The 27,564-nt window shown below is 33.3% G+C and overlaps 1 protein-coding gene across 1 annotated transcript; it reads right to left on the bottom strand.

Moving 5' to 3' along the window:
• Nucleotides 1-9,509: 9,509 nt before the first annotated feature.
• On the bottom strand, nt 9,510-16,861 carry LOC123675556 (leucine-rich repeat and death domain-containing protein 1-like). The gene is made up of 2 exons (XM_045610925.1): nt 16,642-16,861; nt 9,510-12,086 (listed from the first exon to the last, which is right to left on the bottom strand). Exon 2 carries the CDS (start codon nt 12,084-12,086, stop codon nt 10,470-10,472), a length of 1,617 nt encoding a protein of 538 aa, XP_045466881.1. The 5' UTR covers nt 16,642-16,861; the 3' UTR covers nt 9,510-10,469.
• Nucleotides 16,862-27,564: the final 10,703 nt, after the last annotated feature.

The raw sequence follows: 27,564 nt of genomic DNA, 5'->3' as shown, positions 1-27,564 counted from the left end.
CTGGCATTATCGTATCCCTCTGTACTCTCATATTTTTGAGTGGTAGAGACATTTTTTCTAGTTCGCTCAATATAACTTCAGCAAAATCACCTTAAGCCGTTTTTCCTAAAGGAACAAATTCTGAAATTTTCTTCCTGATTCTCATTTTTTTTTCGCCAGTATTAGTAAAGTGATACTGTTGTAAAAATTTGAGGTATTGTAAAAAGTTGAAGATGTGAAGAGTCGAAACCGTGTGCGTCGCTCAAGAACGTAGTATTTTGGAGCTCGGAAAATCCAAGAATCCACATCCTCAACTCTTTATTACTGTTTGGTGCGTCTTTTGGGTAGGGGGTGTGATTGGACCTTACTTATTCTGAGGCTGGTGCAACTCTTCCGGTGAATGGGTTGCGCTACCGAGATATGATTAATGCCCCCGTAGCCAGTGGGGGGTTTGGGGTTCAAACCCACCGCCCCCAAAATGTTTAAGATGTCAAAATTTATTAAAACGAAACAAGTTAACAGGAGTATACACTGTGTCCGTAAAATATGGAACAAATTCATTTTTAGCTAAACAGACCATTTTAAGAAATAAACCCTAAACACGTCGATCTTTAATTTTAAAATTTATATATTATAATATATTTTAAAATAATAATCTAATATACAGGGTGAATTACTCTCGAGTAATGACGTCACCGTCATTTTTTTAATGGAACACCCCCATTTCGTCTCAATTTTCCGATTACTCTAGTTGAGCTGATTCCAAAAATGTATCACATGTTGATTCCAATTGGTACAGAGTGGACAAAAATACAATATCTTGTGTGTGCTCATAAAGTAACGCGTAATTTGTTTGGATGTAACACCCTGTAGTTTGTTACATTTTTGTATTAAGAAAAATGAGCTGTTTCCAAACATGTTTGGTACTTGTGGTCTACCAGACATAATATGAAAGAAATGATTTCTTATTTTTATACATTTTAACTACAGGGTGTTACATTAAAACCAGTTGCCGCTAGACAATAAGTATTTTTGATAATATTGTTAATTTAACGAATAAAGAAATGTATTCGATCTAATTTAACATACTACTTCAGATCGTTCACTTTGAAACTTATTTTTTTTTTCAAATCTCGAAAATATTTTTTAATGGAATTTGTAAAGAGTGATTGAAATTATCCCTCTCAGTTTGATTCATTTGTAATCTGAATTAAATTACCTCTACGTTATCTAGTCTATTTGTGCTCACATGTGCCCCTCAAGGGAAAGTTCTTGACGGAACATTGAAAAAATACAAAAAAAATTTAATCTTCTGGCGTTTTCTTCCATCAAGTTTTTTGTCCGATAAACCTGGCTCAAACGATAGTTCAAAATAGGCGTATTTGATATATCTCTGCTAAAACCCAGTTGATGGGGTAGTTTTAATTTCTTCGATTTATTTATTTTTTTTTTGTTTCTGGGGTACAGAATTCGAATCTGAGGTTTGCCACCAAAATTTCATGATAAAACATCGAAAAAAATGCAAAAAAGGTAAAAATTTTCATTTTTTGTCGGTTTTTTGCATATAAACTTTGTACACATTAATTTGAATTTGAATACTCTGTTGTATAAATACTACGACGGTATTTATTTCCTAAATATATTCATAGGAATCGATGTAAAGAAATAAACTGAATTTCAAAAAGTGATTTTGAAAATGCTTTTTTTCTCAAAACCTACTTGAGAAATAAAACTAGTTAAAATAGATGGGTTAGCTCTCATGAAGTTGATATATTCAAAAAGAAAAACAGATGACTTTTTTATAATATGCAAATAAAATCGAATGTTCTCATTCTTTTTTGTTTTATTATATGGTTAAATATATATTTTATGATAAATATGATTATGGTTATGTAAAGCACTTTTATTCGCTTTATTATCTTGAGCCAGTGGCATATACAGAGAAGGAGTTTGATATTTTTGCTATACCATGTAACGGGTGTTTTTTTTCGAGGTATATAACTTTAAGTTGTCATTACTGTTCAAGATGACAACCGATTTAACAGCTGTTGAGTGATTTATTCTTAGTGTGGTTTGGCAATTCATCATGAACAGACTCACGCCTGAACAACAAATAGTGCAATTTTATTTCGAAAATAATGGTTCTGTGCAGAATACGTATTGCCGTTGTTCCCGATTTGCATAAGCGAATTTTGTTTAGCGACGAAGCGAATTCTGGTTGAATGGCTACGTCAACAAACAAAACTGCCACATTTGGAGTGAAGCATATCCTCAAGTGTATGTCGAAACACCGTTACAACCAGAAAAACTGACTGTTTGGTACGTACTTCTTCAAAAACGATGATGACCAGAACGTTACAGTCAATGGTGATCGGTATAGAGCCATGATTACTTACTTTTTCATTCCTGAATTGAACAACCATGATGTCCAGGTTCAGGAGCTGTGGTTGCAACAAGACGGCGCAACTTGTCACACATCTCGTGCCACAATCGATTTATTGAAAGACACGTTTATTAATTTCACGTTTTGGACCTGTGAGTTGGCCTCCAAGATCTTGTGATTTAACACCGCTAGACTACTTTCTGTGGGGCTATGTGAAGTCATTGGTCTATGCGGATAAGCCACAAACCCTTGACCATTTGGAATACAACATTCGCCGTGCTATTGCCGATATACGGCCACAAATGTTGGAAAAAGTCATCGAAAATTGGACGTCCAGATTGGACTACATCCGAGCCAGCCGTAGCGGTCATATGCCAGAAATCATATTTAAAATGTAATGCCACAAGATTATCTTGCGGATAAATAAAATTCATGTCAATCGAATAATCCATCGTTGTTTTATTGCAATTTAAAGTTCTATAGCTCTAAAAAAACACCCTTTACATGTAGGCACAATCCAAATACTCATTTATTCCTATGGAAAAAATTATTATTTCTCCCATTATCCTTTCTGTATACGCCTTTGTCTTAAAAACCCCCTTCCCCCGAAACTGCAACCTGGCTACGCTTGTGGAAAACCCTTTAAATAATGAAATCTTGTGTCGCAATATCTCTCTATACTAAACTAGGGCTGTAAATTTGTGGTTGATAGCTGACATATATTTTCAACTTGAAATGACAAAATGGAGTAAAAACATTCAAACATTGAAAAGGTTACTACAGAACAAGCGCATTAAAACTTCTAGCATCGGTCTGCTGGAATTTCCATCTTCTGAATTCAGAATTATATCATTCAGTCTTCGACTTCACTTCAACGGAAAGTGTTCAGTTCAGTTCAACTGCAGCTATCAAAATATTTATTTGCGTTTTCTAGAAGTGGATCTGAATAAATATGTATTATTCATACTTGGTAATTACCAATGATAACAGTTATAAGATATTAAGAGTAAAATTAAAGTCACTTAAATTTCATCGATTTAACATTCCTTATTTTATGTGATACAAATCTTCAAACGGTGTGGAATTTAATACCTTGCATTGCATCATCTGATTGCAATGAAACTCATTACGAATAACAGTAAAAACGAAGTTCGAAAATACATCGTTTAGTCAACAGAAAGAGTTTCATTTGAATTCTATAAAATTGAAACTTCAGGAGAGAATTATGTAAAATAAGGAAACATATGGTGAATGCAACAAACTGTGAATTGGTATAGTCGAGAATTTTTTTGAACTAACGAATGCAAATCTATAACACACGTTTTGAGCAACTAAATTGAGTTACGAGGGGATTATTTTGGGACTCTTGATTGGATCGTTGAAATATATTTGAGAATTATTCATAGTTAGCTCAATAAAACCACTGCTTTCTTATAGAACTCAATTTCGATAATAAATTGGAGATCAATATTCATTCCTTTCACCGGGTTTCAAAAAAAACTTTTAGGTACCTCCTGAAGATCATCATTAATTCTTTGTTTCTTATTATGGAAATGGTCACATTTTTGTTCACTGAAGTGGCATGATATCCACAGAAAGTTGATGACTATTTTCGGATTATGCACAGTTAACGATTTTTATTATTATTAATTATTTACGTTTAACCTATAGTTCCAAGAGAAGATAATTAACTTGAGGGGAGGAACAATACGCACAACTTTAGAGGCCTGAATTTCGATTTTACATATTTAAGAAAAATAGAAATCTTGGAAATCCTAACCTCCCATACAAATCTCTGAATAATACACTTAGCTGGATTAAATTAAATTTTGACTTGAGTATGGTTTTCTTGCACGGCGACCTTACTGTTTATTGTGCCTAGGTGCAAGGAATATTTTTTTTCTACATTCATGCAAAAAGCAAAACTTTATTGAACTATATTTAGTGGAAAAAGAAGTTCTTCATTGCACTAGTGCAATAAAGTTTTTATTGCACTCATCTGTGATACTACTTCAACGTGCTGTCATCATGACAAACAAATATTTCAACCTGAAGGAATTAACGATGTACAGTTACCAAGTACTAGTACGTTTACAGCAGTAACAAATCAAGAAGTGGATTTAAAAAGTACTTCACTACGAAATATTCATATTGAAAATTGCACCAATTGTTCATTCACTTTCAACATTGAGGGTAAAAATAAAGTTTGAGTTAAATTGTTCGTAACGTATTAGTTCCTGTTTCAATGCAAATCGATATCAATAATAAAGTATTCAAGTTGCGCTTTTCATTTTCCTACACCTAGTGCCGCACCTCAATAAATCATTTTTTGCTTTTTGCATGAACGTAGAAAAAATGTTGTATGCAACTCGTGCAAAAATTGTTTATTGCACTCGACGTGTTGTCCAACTCGACCTAACGGCCTCGTCGGACAATTTCACGTCGAGTGCAATAAACATTCACTTTTTGCACTTGTTGCATAAATAACTATAATCAATTCAATAATGCCATCTTTATCTCTTAAATCAATTTCATTTTCAATATTATTTTTTTCTTTAAAGTCGAAAACTTTTTGTTCTATAATTTGATATGAATTGAAAAGATAAGTACGAGGCTGAGTATTAAGGGAATTTCAATGGAGTTGGTCTAGAGTCTAGGTAAAACCATGTCACAAATCAATGACCGGTTCCTAGATGCAAAAAAGTACTGGAAATGAAGCAATGAAAGGAAGCAATTATTTATTTATTCAATAAACGGTACGAAACCTTTTTAAAAGAAAAAAAAATACAATATTATCTTCTACGATAAAAAAATCATACAATTATGAAAAAAAATTACAGTTTTATCAGGGCCGGCGTTAGGGGTGAAACAGTGAAGCGACTTTTTCAGGCGCCTCTTTTCGATGGGTGGCAATTTAGCCCAGTTTGTGGCCGCCCTTTCAAGTTTCTGAAAAATTATAGTCTTGATATTTAAAAACAACATGAAGTTGGTCCGTTTTGCTGCTTTTATCAACATTCCCTGCAATAAAAATCTCCAAACCGTCTTCACTAAGCCGCCTGTTCAATAAATAACACAACCAATATGAGCAGCATTGCCTATTACCCTAATTGAATGAGGGATGTAATGTATTTCACAAAGACGAAAAACAATACTTCGAATTAAGTGGAAGTTGTTCACACATTCAACATATGGAAAATTCCTACGATTCTGAATTCGAAACTAGTTACTGATAAATGCTAAATGTTTTCAGCGGAACATATGTTTTTAATCCCATTTAGTTTTTGAAGCTTTGCATGCGTTACCGCCCTTTGTATCTTGTGGTGTGATAGGTGATCTTCCATCGATCGTATGTGATCGATTGTGAATGTGAGAATCAGTTATATTACTTACGCATTGTTCATCGGCGCCGGCCCTGAGTGTTTTATAATGGAAACTATTAGGTACAGTTATTACTTTTTTGATTTAATTATAATATATATGTCCTCAACATTCAGTGAAAAGGAAGGATGGAAAAGATTTTGTTTGGATGAAGAAGATGCCCTTCAATATAAATATGTCAGCTTATTCTAACTTCTTCATTATTCCTGGAAAAAATGTATTGTAAGGAATAAAATGCATAAGAAGCAGCTCAGACGGTCTATAATGCATAATCAATAATCATAATGAATTTGATTCTGTAATACAAGAGTCAAGTTATAGGTAGTGGGTTTTTGAGGCACCTTTGGCCGATATCTCATAGTTAGTTGTGATTGTGGAATGGATGTAGAGTTTTTGTTCGATTTTCGTTTCCCCTTCTGGTAATGGTGATGGTGCTGTCTCGTAGCTACAATGATGTTTATAAATTCGAGTGACATGTGACATACGAGCTTATGCTCAGGTCATAAGGTCATCGTAACCTTTATTATGTAATAAAGTTGTAATTTTTTTTATGAATAAACAATTTGAGTTTCGATGAATAATATTCTGTAAACAAATACACAAACCATCAAACCAATCAGTACACCTACAAAGGGAGACAGAGTTTTTGCTGAGGTTTTTATTTGTACTCTTCTACCTCTCATACGCTAGAAATTGAGATGTTCGATGACCCGTTTATATTTCCACTGCTAATACTGAGATTTTATCTACACATGTTCTATTCTATTGTATAAAGTTATCATTTTTATATTGATCTATCTCAAAAGAATATATATTTCCATTTTCTTGTAACAAAGAAATCATTAGATAATTCCTTCAAGTTTATAAAAATTCTTCAACAACTAACTAAACTAACTAAAACCGCTTATTCAAAATGAAAAATTCATGAATGAATAATAAATTTGCAGATTTCAGGAATTTAAGAATAAAATTCGACGTAATAATGTTCGATCTCACAATGAGAGAACATCTAAGACAGTCATTAATATTTTCATTTGAAAACGTCACCATCGTAAATAATCAAAACAGATGTCTCTAACACAGATAATATCAAGATCATAGTGCTACCGTGGTTCCTTCAATTCAAATAAAATCTCTTGCTAGCCTGCCAATATACAAGATTTCTGGTAGGTACCTAGTTAAACAGACCATATAGCATAACATGAAATCTAGGTCACATACAGCATTTTGATTGTTTTAATTCTGAAACTTTCAATAACCACAATGAATTCATGACTTTATATTCACAGCATGAAATTAATTGAGCACTAGAGATGAATAACCGCAGCAGCTTTATTTGAATTTTAAATATTTTGCACATAACAGAATCATCGTAAAATATTGTTTGTAGGTTGAAGTTAACTGAAAAATTAATAGTATTTTTATAGTGAAGATCCCTGGAAACAGAAACAAATCATAAAGCGTTCTGAACTAATTTGAATTCGAAATCAACCTTAGCAAAATAACAAAAAATTTATCTGTAGAACAACCATTTTGGCACTTTCTCATTCAATAAAGACATTCTCAATGAAACATTCATTATCACTCTATACTATACTAGTGTTCCCATCGGTTATAGCATACCTTCCTCTTTATAATGAGGTAAACATATATTGATTTCTCCTAAAATTAACTCCTTCTTAATATCCAAGTGAGACCTCTATACTTCTTAAAGTAAAATATTTAAAGAAAATTTTAGGTACCTATAAAGAGCGATCTACAATAATACCAATAGTATAGAAAACATTAGAACAACGTAGCTTTAATTTTTTTCATTACAAGTCTTTACCTGAGTGAAGAAATAACGGGTGTTTTTTTTTTCGAGGTATATAACTTTAAGTTGGCATTACTGTTCAAGATGGCGACCGATTTAACAGCTGTGAAATGATTTATTCTCAGTTTGGTTTGGCAATTTATCATGAATAGATGAACAACGCTTGCAAATAGTGCAATTTTATTTCGAAAATAATGGTTCTGTGCGGAATACGTATCGCGCACTTCTGGTTGAATGGCAACGTCAACAAACAAAACTGCCGCATTTGGAGTGAAGCTAATCCTCAAGTGTATGTCGAAACACCGTTTCATCCAGAAAAACTGACTGTTTGGTGCGCTTTACGGGCTGGTGGAATCATTGGTCAGTACTTCTTCAAAAACGATGATGGCCAGAACGTCACAGTCAATAGTGATAGGTATAGAGCCATGATTACTAACTTTTTCATTCCTGAATTGAACAAACATGATGTCCAGGAGCTGTGGTTCCAACAAGAAGGCACAACATGTCACACAGCTCGTGCCACAATCGATTTATTGAAAGACACGTTTGGTGATCGCCTAATTTCACGTTTTGAACCTGTGAATTGGCCTCCAAGATCTTGTGATTTAACACCGCTAGACTAATTTCCATTGGGCTATGTAAAGTCATTGGTCTATGCGGATAAGCCACAAACCCTTGAATTGAAATTCTCTAGGATTTTTGTGGTGATATTGAACTGTGAAACTCACGCTCAACATTGATGTTTTTTTTTAATATTTCCAATTCAGCACTTGATTATACAAAAAGCCTCCAAAAGCCCTTTTTTTATCAACTTTTCAAATTAATGTAGAGAACGCAGAAAATTTTTTCCGAAAATACCATAGCTACTTCTTGTAGAGAATGTATTCAAGATTTCAAAACATCCCCTAAATTTTCTGTGCAAACATTGATTGGTGAGATATTGATGGTTAAGGACAAAAAGGTCCTTTTCAATTCAAAGTTCGATATTTCAGAAAGAAATGCTCATATCTAAATTTTGAAAACAAGATATTGAAGCTGAATGTACAAGTTATCTCATCCATATAGTGGTTAAGTTGTAAAAAAAAATTTCAAATCTGTGGGCCAAAAATAGAAACTGAAAAAATATCGCAGAAATTTTATATACTGTATTCATTAGGATTGAGCGCTACACGTTGCTTGAAAAATTTCGTCATCATGAGATCTCTAAACAATAAACTTCAAGTTTCAAAAAGCTTTTTTTCTAATTGAGATACGACCATTGTTATCGAAAATATAGCAATTCGAAAAACCGCTAAAAATTTAGAATTTTGTTTTGATCCTTTAATTTATTCCACAAGTATATTTCCTCAAAGTTATTGGCGAAAATGAAAGTGAATCCAAATAAATAATAGATTAAACAATATTTTTTCCTTACCACACAACTTCATCCAGGTGAGCATGGTGATGGTGGCAATTAGCATACTCGCCGGATACATATTAACGGAAATTGAAATGTTTTGCATAGGTACCTACTTGGAATCATAAATTCAACTATAGATATGATGTACAACCGCTACCTACCACTATAATTTCTATCTCAAAATAAATATCATTGATTTATGTCCAACCTCACTATTTTCAGTACATATAATTAGCGATTGAGTAATGAGAATGCTCATAACTAATTAACCTCAGGGCACAATAAGTTAAAGATAAAACACTAGAGTTGCTTTTAATGCTATTACCTGTAAATTTTTCCATATTATCCAAAAAAAAAAACAGCAGATCAAATTCATATTCTACATCCTTCATACAATTTCTGAAAATCAATATTAGCCCAATAATATAATAAAAACATCAAGTAAATGGAAGGGACAGGATATGCATATAATCGTTCAAAAAATATCTCGTATAGGTAAGGGATGTTTAGAATTATTTCATTCATAAAATTCGGAATCGTCTGAAAGAAAGGAAATATTGAGAGTGAGTAATTTTCTTGTATAGATATATTTCGATAAAATCGTATTACAAAATATAAAAAAAATACTATTGTATAATAACAATCTCAACAATTATTCTTAAAAAAAAACATTTCAGTTCTGAAATATACTGGCCGATTTGTAAGCATTTCTCAAACCTTCTCAGGTATGAAGTAAATCTTGGAAATATCTGCAGTCCACTAAGAGCTTACATACAGGATGGTCCTAAATTGGTAGTACAAGTGAAAATGAGAGATTCATTGAATAATTCTTCGAAAAAATATCCTATAAAGTATACACTTTGTTTTCGAGACACAGGGTGTTTCTTGTAGTCCTACTTTTCTGAGATGATTATACACGAGTGTCGAATCTTGATGAATCATTGCTGAAGATCGGGAAAATAAGCATTTAAACTAATTATTGATTTATTCATCACAGCATGGTAACTGGATTTCGGATATTCCTGAGGATTTCAAGAGAATTATTTGGTTTAGACAGTGCTCCACCAAAAACATTATATCAGCAAAATGTTCTCGAGGAAAACAGCTGGCACTATAATATCACTCTGCAGATCTTCAATCAAAATTGACATATCACGTAATATAAATTCTGAATTTGAATATTCATGCAAAATTTCAGTTTAATATCTTGTAAGGTCCATGTGCTATGATCTTTTGCACCTTGTATCTCCTGAACAAGACATTTGCGGCCCATGAAGAGCTTTCTTCTTAGAATTAATGGAAGAACCTCTCATTTCCGTCAATATTTCCAATTTAGGATCACCCAGTATAGCTTAAACCATCTGCTCCACAAACTGATCAGATTTTTCACATTAAATGCAATCTATGACAAGTTTGAAATTACTTTAGCATTCGTTTCATTACAGTATTCGATACAAAGTTCAGAAAATAAAATTAAATCAGATTCGAGTGGAAACATCATCTTTTTTCTGAAAAATTCATAGATGTACTGGCAAAATTTCTTTTTTCTTGGCGAACAAGGAAAGAAGAAGAACGAATAAAATCAAACATAAAGCAGCAATTATAATACCTAAACCAGTCCAAAATGTTGCTTTCGTTATAACTAAACCCTCATTAGGCATCGAACTAGGGCTCTCCTTTTTGACAGTGGCGTTACTGAAAGTTTTCAATAGTTCATCCAATTTTTTTGAATTTTTCTGATTTTGTGTGATCAACGAGAAAGATACCATATTAAATTTACCTTCACTGATGAGATCAGTGTAATTTTTGGTTCCATCCACACAACAAATATCTCTTATATGTTCCCTTTCTCTACACTTACCCTTTTCAACTTCAATGGCGTTGTTATCGAAGAATCTCAAGGTTTCTATCAAATTCTCACAAAACAAAGAATTTCCATCAATATTTATTATCCTTAAATTTGGAATATGCAATGCCAAAGAGAAATAATCTATTATTTCTATCTTGTTGTTACTCAAATTCAAAGCAGAAAGTGATTCTAACGGAATCAACCTTTTCACATTAAAATTAACAATTTCATTATTGGAGAGATCCAAATGCTGCAAATTATTCAGTCTTGCGAATGTACCCGATCTCAAATAGGACAATTTATTGTTATTGAGTTTAAGTGTTTTCAAAAATGGAAACCATTTGAGGAAGTTGAATGGTATGTCATCCAAAGAGTTACTTCCCAAATTCAAATATTCAATTTCTGTAGTTCTGTAATTTTCTGTTGTTGGTATTAACTTCCTTAGTTTATTATTTGCGATTGAGAAAATTTTTAGTTTCGGAAAATTCAACAATATTCTTATTGGAATGAATTCTATGAAATTATTATCGAGAAGCAGTTCTTGCAGATTAGGACGTTCATTTTCGAAATATTCTTCCCTTATTTCATGTATAGAGTTGCTAGTCAGGTTCAGAACCACCAGGTTTGGAAAATGCTGCAATCCTGACAAATTTCTGATGATGTTATAGGAAACATCCAAGTATACCACGTTTATCAAAGTTGAATCAAGTGAAAAATTCTCGATTTTATTATGGTTCATCACAATTTCTTGCAAATTCCCGAAAACTTTCAACTCTTTAGGTACTGTATGTAGGTGATTATCGTGCACATTGATTTTCATCATCTTTTTACTTTCCGTTTTGAAGAAAGTCAAATTATTTAATCCATTGTGAGACAAGTCAAGAAGTTGAAGATGCTTAGGAAATTTACCTTCACTTTTAAAAATATCTGATTTTTCGAGATTAAGATTCGATAGTTTGAGATATTTCAAAGACTTCAGAGATGACAAGCTATCATCATCTAACACTTGGAGTTCACCAGATATTTGCAATAATTTCAAATGGTGTTTAGGTAGGAGATCCATAACTTTTTTCGTAAGTCTTCCGTTTGCAGGGATTCGTAAGTTAAGTGCACATTTGTTAGAAGTCAGTCTTTTGATGTCACCAACATCCTGGATAATCTTGAGATCAAGTAATGTCCAATTTTCTGAGCCGCATATTTGTTGAACGTCCTCCGTTGTCAAAGTAAATCCAGCCACTGAATGGAGGAAAACTAGGAGCAATTGGGAGATGATGCAGATCCGCATCTGCAAAAAATATTCAGTTATTAGATATTTTAGGTACTTCGTATTATTTAAATTAATCAGGAATTGAAAAAAAAGTTACCGTTTAAAATCATTCAATCGAAAATGAGGCAAGCTGAAACAAAATTTTGCACGAATTGGTTATTATATATATCCTCGAAAATATTAGGTACATAATTATTTTCCAATACCTTCTTGAATTTTTAAACAATAAATATATTCAGAAACAACCCTGAAATCAAATTTCATCATACAATAACAATTATAGTTTGATAACTCATAAAATTTCTAACAGTTTCTTGGAAAAATATCAGATATATTTATATTATGGACAGTGATAGAGACTCAAAAGTACTTACTCCTTCAGAAAAAGGGAGGTAGCAAAAAATATTGATTGTCAGAATATGACGAATGTTTTATTCGCATTGAGAATAATCATTTTGCTGCCTAGGCAGGAAAAGTAATATTTTGCTGATTGATATGTGTCTGCAACATTAATATTTGTTGTCAATCGGCGAAAAAATTAATTTTTTCTATTCGTAGGAAAAACCCTCGCTGCAGGAATAAATTCGTCTATTCGTATGTGAAAAACCTGGTCTTAAATATATCTCCAAAAATTGTGTTTTACTTCAGTGTCGGATCGGTTAAAGGATAATATGACACCTAGATCAGGTGGCAAATATTTATATTCTTATCCAGCAGATTACCTAACCTACTCTCATGACACTCAAGACAAACGATATTGTCATTGGTCATGGATCAGTCATTGAAATTCACTATTAACGATAATCGAAGAAACAATTACTAAATCGAAATATGCATATTCATTAAAAAATAAACAATATCCTGATATCAATGTTCATTTCATTATTCATTATTGTATGTTATCAGGACAATTGTACGTTGAAAATTAATGAGTCATTAATTATATTACACATAGCCATTGGATTTTCATTTCTACATCATCATATCAAATCGAAAATTAGCAACCAAATATATCCTTGCAATAATTTTATTCGCACTTAGGTTTTGGTGTATGTAGAACCTAGAGATTGAATAAAAAATCCGTCGATCCGATGTGTACTTTACAATGAAATTGCTTATAAAATAAAATATTGTGTACTAAAATCTGTTTTTATAGTGTATAGATTATTATCCATGCTTGGGAACTCGATCCATGAAATTTATAGGCTGAAAATCGGAAAATTATGAAGTTTTGACGCTACTTGCTTATTTGTTTGAAAATTAAATTGGAACTTTTGAATAAATAGTTTTATGATCTTTCAAATCTTGCAGCATGATTTAATCAATAAATTTTCAGTTTAATAATTTTTGAAAGCTTTCAATGAAGAATACATGAATATCTATACATATATACAATTTTGTGATCTCCAAGGTTGCACTTGGCGCATAATTGATAGAGCGCTCAAAAGCACCTGACTTCATGTCAGTATTTTTCTCTTGAATTATTGGAATATTATGCTATCATCATATTCAAATTCAAATTCTGCGGTGAACACGACATTTCACATAAAGCCTAATATTGTTATTTTATATTTACTTGCAAAGTCTCGACTGTCGGGTCTGTTTTAACGGAATTATTGAGTAATTTTTTTTTAATATTCAGCCTAATTTTACTGATTGAAAATTCGGTATTCTTCTTCTGCTGAAACTATTAGGAACGCATTTGTCAATTATATTTTCGATGGAAACAAATGATTGAAAACCGCAGTCGAGTACACTACCCCTTTTTTTTTAAAAAACATAGTATGTATGCTATATAGTAGCTATGTACGAACTGTAAATTCAGTTTCTTTTGATGAGGTCAAATATGATCAATTCGCCGACACGTTGCTAAATCGATTTATCGAAAATTCTAAGTAACGAGAGTCTGCTCTATTTACATTTTAAAATGTCTGTTTATGCTAAAGAGAATGTAACAGAATGGAAATCAGTTCCAAGTTATCATGAATATGAAACCAGAAATTCTTAAATTCTTCTTGTGCCAAAACATAAAAAACTTAAATTCGAATGTTCTCATCTATATCAGAGCATTAAATTATAGAATCATTTACCATCCTTTCTAAAGTCACTAAATATCTCGCTAAATATGCATCAATCCAAAAAATAAATTAAAAATATGCTATCATCGAAATGTTTTTATTCAAAAAGAATATTTCTTCGATTCTCAAGTTTTCAGTAGGTACTTAGCATTAGACTTTAATGCTTCGTAATTATTTTCTTTTTGATCGATCCTATACACTTTGTATTATCTCACAGGAAAAATACACTGCGCAAAAAAATTAACGCACATTCTGAAAATCTCAATTTTAATGAAAGTTAACTACATTGACTTATTACTTATTTTTTATGTTCTCTCGGGAAGCTTTTGAACGAAACAAGACACATTAAATGGAAGAAAAATTCAGGATTTCACCGAATCTTATGTGAAAAAAGAGAAATAAAAATAAACAATTTTCAAAATACTGGAATGCTGATAAGTGATTTAATACTTGGTATTTCCACCCCTTGCGTTAATTACAGCTCGGCAACGACGGTTCATACTCAAAATGAGTGATTTTAAAATGTTCTGGTCTAATCCTTTCCAGATTTCTCTGAGTTGGATTCCTGAGTCATTAAGAGTAACTGGATGATTTTCTGAACTTCCCAGCCTTCTATTGAGGTTGTCCCAAACCTGCTCAATCGGATTGAGATCTGGCCATTCCATTCGAGAGACTTCAACCTCTTCAAGGTACTCCTGAACGATGCGCGCACGATGGGATCTGGCATTATCGTCCATAAAAATGAAATTTTCACCAATGTATGGGGCAAATGGCACTACATGCTCTTCAAGAATGTTCCTTATATACCTATCAGCATTCATAGCTCCATTATCCACGACCACTAGGTCTTTGCGAGCAGTCAAAAATATTCCACCCCATACCATAATCGATCCTCCCCCGAAACCAGTAGTATTCAGGAAATTGCACTGAGCATATCTTTCATGTGGGCGTCTGTATACATGGGAACGTCGATCACAATGGTAGAGGTAGAATCTAGACTCATCTGTCAAGAGAACTCTTTCCCAATCAGCCTCTTCCCAATGGATATGCTCTCTCGCAAAATCCAAACGCGCCTTCGATGGGCTGGGGTAAGAGCTGGGCCTGTTGCCGCGACACGAGGCCTTAAATCATATTCTCTGAGGTGATTTCTTATTGTCCTAGTACTAATTTGCACAACATGAGTTTGCACAAGCTGATTTTGAAGGAGGCAAGCGGTTGCAAACCGTTGTCTCAACGAAGAAACTCTCAAGTAACGTTCTTGAATGGCAGTTGTTACCCGTGGTCTACCCTGTCCTGGTCTTCGGACATTCATACCTGTCTCCCTGAATCGCTGCAACATTCTGGACACACTTGTATGGGAAACTCCAAACCTTTCTGCAATTCTTGTGTATGTCCACCCTTCTTCTCGTAAAACTACCGCTTGGGCACATTCCTCTTGGGTCAAATTGCGTGTTTCGCGTTGCATAGCGATCGAGTGTAGAAAATCAAACGAAAGAAAAACTATTGATCACTAGAATTGATCGAGAATAACTGATTTCAGAATGGAGCCAAAACATTCAAAATCTGATAATCTCATCTTTTTTATTCCTGCTGGGGAAAAATATCTGTATTGAAGAAAGACGTTGAAAGTGGATAACATATGCATGCATAATTCTGATAAAAATAATTATCATTGAAAACACCTTCAGTTGTTGAATAAATTTGAGATTTCCATAATGTGCGTCAATTTTTTTGAGCAGTGTAAATTATGTTATTTCATGTTATGTTATATGTGCCCTTGTTGTGATTAAATGAAAGTGCAATCGCTAAAAAACTCAAATTTTCAGTGACAACAGATCGCAACTGGTTGAAATTTTCCGAATAGATGAATGAATTACACAATTCACACATAGTTGAGAAAATTTCTAGGCAGTTAACAGATAATTTATTATAAATGAAATGAAATAAACGAACCCCGAAAAAAGTGTTTTATTTTATATGTTTAGCGCGGGCCATTTTGCGCTTTCGTTGGAACTATGAGGGCCCTTTGGAAGATATTCATGTTCATTCCATCTATTAACTTAAAAAAAAAACGATCCACGAAACTCAAAGCAATAATTCAAGGAAGGATATTTCAATATTGATTTCTCCAAAAATACTTATACATCAAAAAGTAATCATGGAATAAACTATGCGTAATTTTAAGTTCAAATAAAATTTATTATTGATAGGATATTTTCAATTGGAGTTGTAATTTGTAATCCAAATATTTCATTCGAAAAAATTAGTCTTCTACATGATATTGTGTTTCACTGTATCTAGGATGAGATTAAATTGAATTTAAGTTGAATTAAAGGCAATAATACGCTATAGCATTCCTTGTAATTTATAATTCTTGTTTTATATTCTTCGATATATTGTTATTGATAGGTATACAATTGTAATGTTTTCATCTCAAAGGAGCAGGTTTTTTTTTCAATAACATTCTTCAACAATGAGTACAAAAATTTACTCACCGTGTTCAATGTTAAAAACTCACAGTTACTAAAATCAAAATTATCTTCGTTATTATATCTTTCTCAAATCACTTGTGAACCCCCAAAAATAAATATCGAGAAGATATTGCGCGTAGATTCGAATGAGGATAACAATTGAGAATAGCTCGACTCAACAATCATAAGTTTACGTTGGGATCGACGCGGAGTTTGAAGGTTATGTGCTAAATCAGGATAATATCGGGACTGGCGCCCATCCGACTATAACATAGAGGGGAAAATTAACACACCAATAATCAGGTCAGAGGCGTTTCCATCATTTCCTCAACTCGGATCAACAAGTGAATTCCGCTAGAAATTTATCTCCTCCTGGAAACATAGAAACTAAAAGGAGTTTTTTTTAGAGCTATAGAACTTTAAATTGCAATAAAACAACGATGGATTATTCGATTGACATGCATTTTATTTATACGCAAGATAATCTTGTGGCATTACATTTTAAATATGATTTCTGGCATATGACCGCCACGGCTGGCTCGGATGTAGTCCAATCCGGACGTCCAATTTTCGATGACTTTTTCCAACATTTGTGGCCGTATATCTGCAATAACACGGCGAATGTTGTCTTCCAAATGGTCAAGGGTTTGTGGCTTATCCGCATAGACCAATGACTTTACATAGCACCACAGAAAGTAGTTTAGCGGTGTTGAATCACAAGATCTTGGAAGCCAATTCACAGGTCCAAAACGTGAAATTAGGCAGTCACCAAACGTATCTTTCAATAAATCGATTGTGGCACAAGCTGTGTGACATGTTGCGCCGTCTTGTTGGAACCACAGCTCCTGGACATCATGGTTGTTCAATTCAGGAATGAAAAAGTTTGTAATCATGGCTCTATACCTTTCACCATTGACTGTAACGTTCTGGCCATCATCGTTTTTGAAGAAGTACGGACCAATGATTCCACCAGCCCATAAAGCGCACCAAACAGTCAGTTTTTCTGGATGTTACGGTGTTTCGACATATACTTGAGGATTAGCTTCACTCCAAATGCGGCAGTTTTGTTTGTTGACGTAGCCATTTAACCAGAAGTGCGCTTCATCGCTAAACAAAATAAAATGGACGTAGTGCGCGATACGTATTCCGCACAGAACCATTATTTTCGAAATAAAATTGCACTATTTGCAAGCGTTGTTCAGGCGTGAGTCTATTCATGATGAATTGCCAAACCAAACTGAGAATAAATCACTTGACAGCTGTTGAATCGGTCGCCATCTTGAACAGTAATGCTAACTTAAAGTTATATACCTCGAAAAAAACACCCATTATAAGATATAGATTATAGATTCTTACTAAGGAATCCAATCCCGCACCAAAATATCAATCCGCAAATCCACGGGATAAAAATTATCAATCCCGCGGATCCTTGTAATCAACCTATCAAACATGCTCATAAAAAGGTTTTATGCTGTTTAAAACATACTATGTTATAAAAGTGTTTATTTCATGTCAACAGCTGTTAAGTTATGCCGCGGGTAAACTCGAGAAATCTGCCGATAAGTGCTATCTCTCAGTTTTTTCGACTAAAAACCATTTGTTTTTCAAATTGACCGTTTGTGATTGGTAGGAATTAAGTCGAGAATCGGAGTTGTAACAGCTTCGAAGTATGCACCCGTACCCCTATTCCATCTGCATTCAAAAAGGGTCATTCCATGTTTTAATAACTGGTCAAGTGTAGTTCGTACTCGTGCTGGTTCAGCCATAGAAGGAGCCTTTGATTCTGGTACCCACGCAGTAATAATACTATATGTTTCGATTCCTTTTCTAAAGTCAAATGCAATGGATGGTTCACATTTCGTTGCTAGATTAGATAAAGGTACTTTATCTTCATCAGCATAAGTGCCAAAGGTGCTTGCGAGGTCGAATAATCTTTCTGAGTTGCTGGTGATCAAATTCCTTTGTAAACAAAGCTGCTACAAGAACTTAACGCTGTGCTTGAAAGAAGCCCTAATGCTGGAGAAGCCAACTCCACCATAAAATATGTAGGCTTGGTTAATAGATCGTCTAGAGGAATGATTCGATTACTTGGCCTTTGGTCTTCTTTTCCGTGACTTTGTTCGGGTTTGTAATAATTAAACTCTCTTTAATTATTTACATATATTTACACAATTACAGTACAAACACAGTTTATACGGTACTGAATTTCGTCTTTAACTCGAGTGTTAATTACACGAAACGTCTTCGATATGTCACGTCTTCGTCTTATTACAAGTTTCGGTCGTCTCGTCTTTAACTCGTTCGCGGCTCGTCTTATTCTAGTCCACGAACCGTCTTTTCGTCTTACGTCTTAAGTTTCAACCGACTGAACTTACTCCTAACTCGACTTAGGCCTGACTTCAACTTTACCCCGACTTAATTTGAACTGACTCCCGACTTGAACTTACTTCGTCCCCTGACCGCAACTGAATATCCTTCCCTCCTTCCGGCTCGACCACACGCTTAGGGAAAGTACCATTCCCTATCCAATAAGAATTTTGCCGTACCACCCACAAAGATCTTCGCGGATTCCTGGAAATCGAATATTCTCGAAGGACTAGAACCTGATACACAGATGTGACACGTCTGGTACAACCGTGTTGTCTTCGAACTTTCCCAACCCCCCAGTAAATCTCTTCAAAATTTACAACTCCATGACATATCTTCGACACCTCGAAGAATAACACATCCTTTTTACATTATATGTACAATAACAATTCGTTCCCTGTAAATTCATTGAAACTGTCATGCCCTCGACATTTGAAGAAACTAATAGGTCTCCAAGCATCCTGTTGACTATATCAATTATTTACAGGGAACAATAACAGGATGCTACAAATATACCAAGGGTGTTTCTACAAGAATATTAGATCATTCTAGTATTCTCAAAAACTAGCATTACTTTTGAAACAATGGCCAGTAGGTATATATTTCAACCTAGCTTTTTTAACTTTTCAACGAAGTTAAATGAGCTTCTATTACCAGTTGAATAACATGAGCCCTGTCTCATACTGATCATAGAAACGTGGCTGCATCCAGAAAAGCCTAATATCATTGGTAACATTCCTGAAAACTAATCAACGTGTATACATCATTCAGTTTTGACTTGTTGATGATTTAATTTTTGTAGCCTTGTGAAAGGAATCACCTGTTTGGTATTTATGGCCCATACTTAAACTGTTCGAATTTATGATGAGAAAAAACAATTTGAAACTGTAACACCCTCTTGCTCATAAGTTAAGAGGTTTAGGTCATAGAGAGTTGCTTAAGAGAAGCTTTTCCTCTTGAAATCATCATGTTGTCTCTCACAGACAACAATGACATCTACACAAATCATATCTTATATATACCTACCTACATGAAGTTCTGTGGTGTTTAAGGGGGCAATTACTGTTTCTCATCGATGACAAACCTGACTGAACAGATATGTTGCCCATGAGATTAATGAGATTGAAACCAGTTGACAAGCCGACAAAAATTCCTTTAAAAAGTGTTCCCTCTCACCATAAGACTAAGTAGGTGTTGAGTTTTCTGAGGGGGTTTCACCAGTAAAGTTAGCCTAGGCGAACAGAATATGTTTATTCCTGCTTCCATCGACATGAGGAGCAACCAGTAAATTCCAGTAACATTTAAAGGTCTCATATTCAACAAAATGGTAAAAAAAAATTAAAACTTTTGGAACACTCTCAAAATGTCTGAACTTCCTCAAGTTTTGTGGAGCAGTATATTTTTTTGCTGGCTTTAATAATCATAGATTGCATATTTGAGCAACAGAGGGACAAATTTTTTAACTTTATTTACTCATTCGAAATATATTCTGAAAATTTCTTAGATGATTGAAAAATTTTTGATTTTGAGGGTTTAATTTTGTAAATATCATATCAAATAATTTCGCTCGAGTTTATTACTTTATGGAGAATCGGATCTATGATTTTTTGAATTAAATCTCAAATGAAGGAATTCAATTGAGAAATCCATTTCTCAAAACTACGAAATTTGAGTAACTTTGGTTTACCACAATTTCTTAGCCTTGACTGTGTCGGATTTTGTAAAAATTAAAATTGTCATCTTGGGTCAAATCCTTTTACAGAAAGAGAAAGGGTGATAATAATAATGGAAATGGCTAAATGGAATTATAATAAAAAGAATTGTGGATATGCATTATAAAGGTAATAAGTAAGTTTCATTTGTTCGATATTCTATATAGGTGAAACCGATAAATTTTCAGCTATTACATGAGGTGTCAATTAATATTCAAATATCAGTTATTTATTATTCCCATTTCCGCCCAACATGAAATGAAACAAAATTAAATTCTGAAACGTTATAGTGTAATTGTCAATTGAAATGATATAATTCAGTCCAATTAAATATGGATTTTTGACAGGATGTCGATAGATGGCATCTCATTATACCATTCCTCAAAACTTGATTTTCTGGTGAGAGTTAGGCAAAAAAAAAATCGGTTTTGTGAAAGCAGAAAATAACAAGTCTTCTTATAGAATTGTTTCATTGTTCTTACTCTTATTCAAGTGACCTACAATCTTCAAATTGAAAATCACGGCAACTTCACAAAGAAGCTTTATGAATATGAACCTTTTTTGAAATTCATCAAATACTTTCCTTCATAAACTATCGATTACAAATTTTTGAATCTTGATTTAAAAAATCTGCACGTAATATCTTCAAATTCACTGTGGCCTTGAAAATATCAAATTTACCTGCCTTATTATGTAGTCCTTCAAATATTTACAATTTCGTCATTAAGTCGAAGATACATTCCAACGATTTGTTATAATATAACGGTCTCTTCACTACTTGGAGTGAGCAGATGCTCAAACAATTGTTGAGCTTTTGGAATTTCAGAGATCGTATAGCGGTCGCCAAGGATGCGTTCAGACAAATGGATGTAAGTATGTTTCACTTTGCATAAAAAATACCCTGTACTTCTTTATTGCCTTGATATCGACAATGAATTATTAGTTAAATTGAACTTTCACCATGTGGAAGTGAAATTTTTTCGTTTGTAACGCGAGTCTCATTATCAGTTCACAAATAATTTATCAGCAGGAATTTTCGGCAGGAACACCATGACCTACGTACACATATGATATGGATCTCAAACTATTTATAATCAAGTTACAGTACTTTTCCGATCGATAACGATGAAAACCGAAAATAACTTATTATCCGGGAAAATCAAAATATGCGTAGTTGATATGTTTTTTTTATAAGAAACAACCCACGCACAGGTTTATCCTTTTGTGGGGATTCTATATTATTTATCATTAGCTAAAAGACTATTGTGTATCTAAAATTGAAATGGTAAATAATAATAATAATAATAATAAAATGGTTTATTCTGTAAGCTACAGGGTATAAACATATATATATATATATATATATATATATATATATATATATATATATTATCTCTATCTCTTGATATTACTATTCATCCTATAAATATGAGAAGTCTAGTGAAGATCGACTGAGACAGAACCAAGATTATATTAGTGCTCGATCGGTCGATAACTCTTGGAAATTTTGGACTAGGAGAATGATTCTAATTTTGACGAAATAGACAGTACCCACCGCATAAGTTCATATTATTTTTGACTCTACAGTCTGTTCCGAAAATGATGAAACACGATACCGCCCTGTTTTTTGAATGAGCATGTCCAAATTTGATATCATGCTAATAATTTCCGTGAAATTCTGATTTCGAAATACGCCACCCTTCATATGTGGTATTTCTTGACGTAGACGATTTTATTGGCGAATTTCATACATATAATATGATTCAAATGTAAGATCATATGTGAAAACCATTCGAAATAATTGTACGATGGTTCTTATAGAAATTAATTAATAGAAATTAAGGAGTGCGAACTGGACTGGATATTTTCAGCTAAAAAGTGTCATCAATATTTATAGCTCACATGATCTGCTCAGATATCTGAAAACTTTAATAACTTTAATAATTCCTTCTTCTTCTCAATTTAAGCCTAGGGCTTGTATATTCCACTTTAGTCCTAAGTGGATATAGATATCCAGGAGTCTTTCCAGCCTTTAATAATTTCAATATACATAATTGAAATGATATCCAGTCGGATTTGAAAAATTTTTTGCATATGGATGATAAATATTGGTGACATTTTTTCATCTGAAAATATACAGTCCCATAAGGAAAAAGGAATGAGAAATTCTTTTCAAATACTTGAGTTTTTGTAGTCACATAATATCAGCAGATTTATTCCTCGCGAGATTCATCAATAACTATTGGAGTTGTTCCAAAAAAATCATGACTCACCCTCTAAAAACACCCTTCTTGTTATATCAGAAATGTAGTAGTGTAAAAGAAATATGTTTCAACATACATTTATGCAGAAAATTTCAATCTGGTGCCATTCACCGTTTAGAAGTTATGCGGAGATTTTTTTTATTTCAACAAGTTTGGAAGAATATATCTCTCTTAATATAAATAACGGACCATAAGTTATTCACCAAAATATACTTATTTTTCAATTTACTATCACCCCCAGAAAACTCGGTAACCATTTTTAACTCACCCTGTAGATCTACATGCAAAATTTCATTTTCACTAGAATATTCAGTTCAGTGTTTTTTTCAGGTATGTTTCTAGGGTGGCAATGCTTTCCCGGAGCTGTGCTATGTGCACCCGTAAAAAATTCAGGGCGCCTAAATTCAGTTGCGGCATTTTACTCCACAAACACAAAATTCCTACATATGTTGAAAATTCAAAGTGCTAAATGAGAAAGCAATTTCTGCATGTTCGGACGTTAGGAAACTTTGCTCCCCAGGAACTTTGAACAGCCCCCTCGGTGAAAATTTTCTAAAAGAAACGTTTTTTCATTCTACTTGAATTTTATATGGTTCCAGTTGATCTGACGATCACCACGAAACTTTAAATTTGAATTTTTATACAATAAAACGTCTGTTGAGTTCGCTAATTGGCAAACCTGTACAATGCTTCTGAAGTTATAGTCAACTGGACTTTGATTTTCTCAATTACTTAAAAAATTACGATTCAGTCGACTTCAAACTAAAGAAAAATTATTTTTCAAGAATAGCACATGTTAGAAATTGCTTCCTAAGTTTTGCTTAAATATTATGTCAATATATAAAGTATGGATAAAATAAGTACTATAAAAATTCATTTTCCTAGATCCTTCATCACCAAAATCAGATTAGAAATTTCGTTAAATTCGATAGACAAATAATCGAAAAATATCTAGAATGATGATGTTTTATAGAAATTTCATTAATATATCTTCTTAGTAGGATTTATTTTTTCATGTTCTTATTGAAGAATATCGACTGTCCTAGACAAATCCGACGGCAAAAAGTGTTCCAGACCTAGAAATTATACGAAATCTATGAAAAACACACTGATCTGAATTAAAAACCCAAATTCCGAAAACCAGAAATGTGAACCGTTAAAATTGTTTGTTATATCGCTACAATGTCCAAGATTAGGAGAAGGCCGTTTCAAGAAAACGAGTTTGGCATATTTTCGGGGCCGTTTGTCCGAAAGGACCATCTGTTCCTGCTTAATTATAATATCCAATCGGAACTGCATAGAGTTATCGAACAAGTTTAGATATTCACGATTTGATTGCATCGAAATGCTTTCTTGAATTTGAAAACTCTTCGATAACCTTTAGAAAATTCGACCCATAATTTTGATACATAAAAGAAATGTTATTTTGAGACTCAAAAAAAGATATTGATATTTCAATGAAAAGAAAACTCGTTCTATGAGTTTTTTTCTAGACTTTTATTAGCAGTATTTATTTATTATCAATGTGTTGATTTTGTTTAATTAAATGTTAGAATTGCTTGCCACAGGCTCGAATGGAAGCAAACATGATATATTTACAAAAATGATCGCTTCATTGGTCGTGAGCATCCGGAGGCATTCAGTTCTTCAACTACAGCATTAATTATTTCTCAGAGTTCCATTTCAATATCAATCAGTTTGTAATACCCCTCCTCCTTTATTCAACCACTGGTCAGTACTCTTTCGCCAATTTTGTAGTCGTAGCAAATTGGTAATTGGTTTCTTGTAAATGAGATGACATAGCGTTTATTAATATTTAAAAAGAGATCATTCAATGAACAGAATTCTGTTGAAGAATCTAAATTTTTCTGAATGATTAGGCAGTTGTACAATGATATGACCAAAAAAATTAAGATAGTAAGTACTAAAAGCAGTGATGCTTGGCAGCTTGACGTCCTGCTACTATTGGATAGTATTTGAATATAATGTTATAACACAATACTATTTCGAGAATAAAAAATGAAGTAAACCATGTGGGAGTTTAGTTTATATTCATAGAGTAATTTTATAATCAATTTTCAAAAGCAACTTTTGGGTAAATGAAATAATTGATTAAGTTAAGGAGAATACCTATCAGGTATCAGGTTTAGGGATATTCGTCAATTTCATTCTTCCATGTATCATCTGACAATTCTTCCACTGACCAATGAAATGGCTGATTAAAATAACATATAAATTGAATATAAGTTAGTTGTGTCGAACATAATGAACAAACTGCTTCTGTGAATATACATTAAACAGGAAATATGTAGGTAGATGTAAATTCTATACATAAAGTAACTCCGAGCACGACATCAGGTTTCCTCTAGAAACGAAAATTTTTGTGTAACAGATAGTTAATAACGAAACAAAAACATTCGAGAACTGTTAAGAATATGGGTGCTACATTCCCTTATAAGGGGTAGTATTTTTCAATTACAGACTTTGTTAGGAACGTAATTCATTTGTTACAAATATTCATTAACGATTGGGAGCAAAAAAATTGTGATTTTGAGAGGATGTAGGTAACTCCGCATTTCAGGGGTGTTATTTTTCCATTTTAGGTTAGGTTAGGTTAGGAAATTTTTGTATTACGAATAATTACCAACGATGTATTCTCAGAAGCAAAAGAGAAATATGGAATTCATGAAAATCTGTCTCCTAACTCCGCATTTTAGGACTGTTTTTTTACATTGAAGGTACACAAAAAAACTAAATTTTTTTTTTGGGGAAATCGTAAAAAAGTCAGCACTCCAGTGTAATGTGATATTTTTCTACCAGTATCCTTGAGGTACAAACATTTTTGTGTCACAAATAGTTACTAAGGAGTTACTAACGAATGCAACAACAAAATTTCGAAAAAGTGGGTGCTAACTTCATGGACACATAACATTCTCAAAATAAATTTCACATTACCTCTTTCACTATTTTGGCTATTATTCCATTATTGATGGATATTTTGGGGTCAGATAGTAATCGATTCGATCTTCAGAATCAGTTATCGCAACACCCCTCATCCCTATTCACAATCGAGGCGTTGTGCTCATCCTCTTTGGGGGGTTGAAGTTACAAGGATGAAAAAAGCGGAAAAGTTCTTCTCGCTCGAATCAGAAATTGACGGGTCCGAGCGAATTTCCACGAAAATCGAGGTGTTAAGTTTTCGTTGGACCACCCTGTATATTCATTAGCACCTACTTATAATATAATAATAATTTGGCTTTATTAAATAATAGAAGAATACATATCAAGAGGTGAAGTTTATCACAGTTATTTTTACTTAACCTATTGAAAATAAGAACAAAAATTTTTAATAACAAAAAAAGTACAATTCTTGAGAAAAATACGATAAATAGAAAATAAAATTATATTTTGTTGAAATTATAGGTTTATTATGGCTACTCTAGGACACCCTGTAGATTTATTTCTTTGCTCTTCCTCCATCTAAGGGGTTGTCCATTAATCACGTGAGGCTTGAAAGGGGGGGGGAGGGGTTTGATAAAAATCACGGAAATATCAAAAGGGGGAGGGGGGGTGTAGTAAGATATCACGTGTATTTATTTTTCCGTCAAACGCGCGATTTTTTAACAAATATTAAGCGGCACGGCGCGGCGTGTAGTGACCTTGACTACATTAAATATATTCATGTACTAGTACAATACATGTTTTTCCTATGATTACACTTTTCGTTTATTATTATTGTTATGGCAATCAAAAAAAACTTGCAACCTGGTGTAGACATTTTTATTATGGTCCTTAATTTCAGAAGAAAGATTATAGTTTATACCTGTATTTAAATTGAGTTAATATTCAGAAAATTTTAAGATTCGTTGTAGGTACTAAAAATACACGTGATGTTGAGAAGGGGGAGGGAGGGTGGTCTTAAACCTCACTACGTATCACCAATGGGGGAGGGGGGTTTAAAAATGCTAAAAAAAGATCACGTGATTAATGGACAACCCCTAAGGGGCGTTGAGTGATATTTCGCATCCATAGTGTGTTGTGGCTTTTCATTCGTATAACGTTTGGACATTTCTTTTTTTTTTGTTAAAGCAGGGGGAATCCATTTACAGACGAACCTTATCCAAAGGAACAAGTGTGAGGTCCTAACTTATCAAGAGCGAGAATACTCACAAAACCTAACCTGCTGCTTCTTAGGTTTCGGGCATAAAGCCTATAAATCATTTATCTCTTGATCGGATAAATTTCACCTTGCACACTATTGTGCTGGGTTATTTGGGAGTCTTTTTCATTCGGATTGTTTCTTCAATTCTTGATGTATTTTCTTGAGTTTCCTATATATTTAGGTCATCGTTTCGCAATTGATCCCTGGGTCTTTTGCGGTATGTATTCATTCTTCTAGCATCTTCGGCAGGATCGTTATCAATTAATCTTTTCAATTCTTCGTTGGGATGTTCTATCAATTTTTCGAATATTCTTTCGAATTTTTTTTTCATGAAGTCAGTTATTCTGTCCCATTTTAGGTCTCTGTGGATTTGAATGTTTCTAACAAACCAAGGGGCATATATTGCCCATCTTAGATATTTATCTTCCGTTGATTGAATTCT

The sequence above is a fragment of the Harmonia axyridis genome, chromosome 3 (genome assembly GCF_914767665.1).
Source record: "Harmonia axyridis chromosome 3, icHarAxyr1.1, whole genome shotgun sequence".
NCBI lineage: Eukaryota > Metazoa > Arthropoda > Insecta > Coleoptera > Coccinellidae > Harmonia > Harmonia axyridis.
This window is presented reverse-complemented; position numbering and strand designations above follow the sequence as displayed.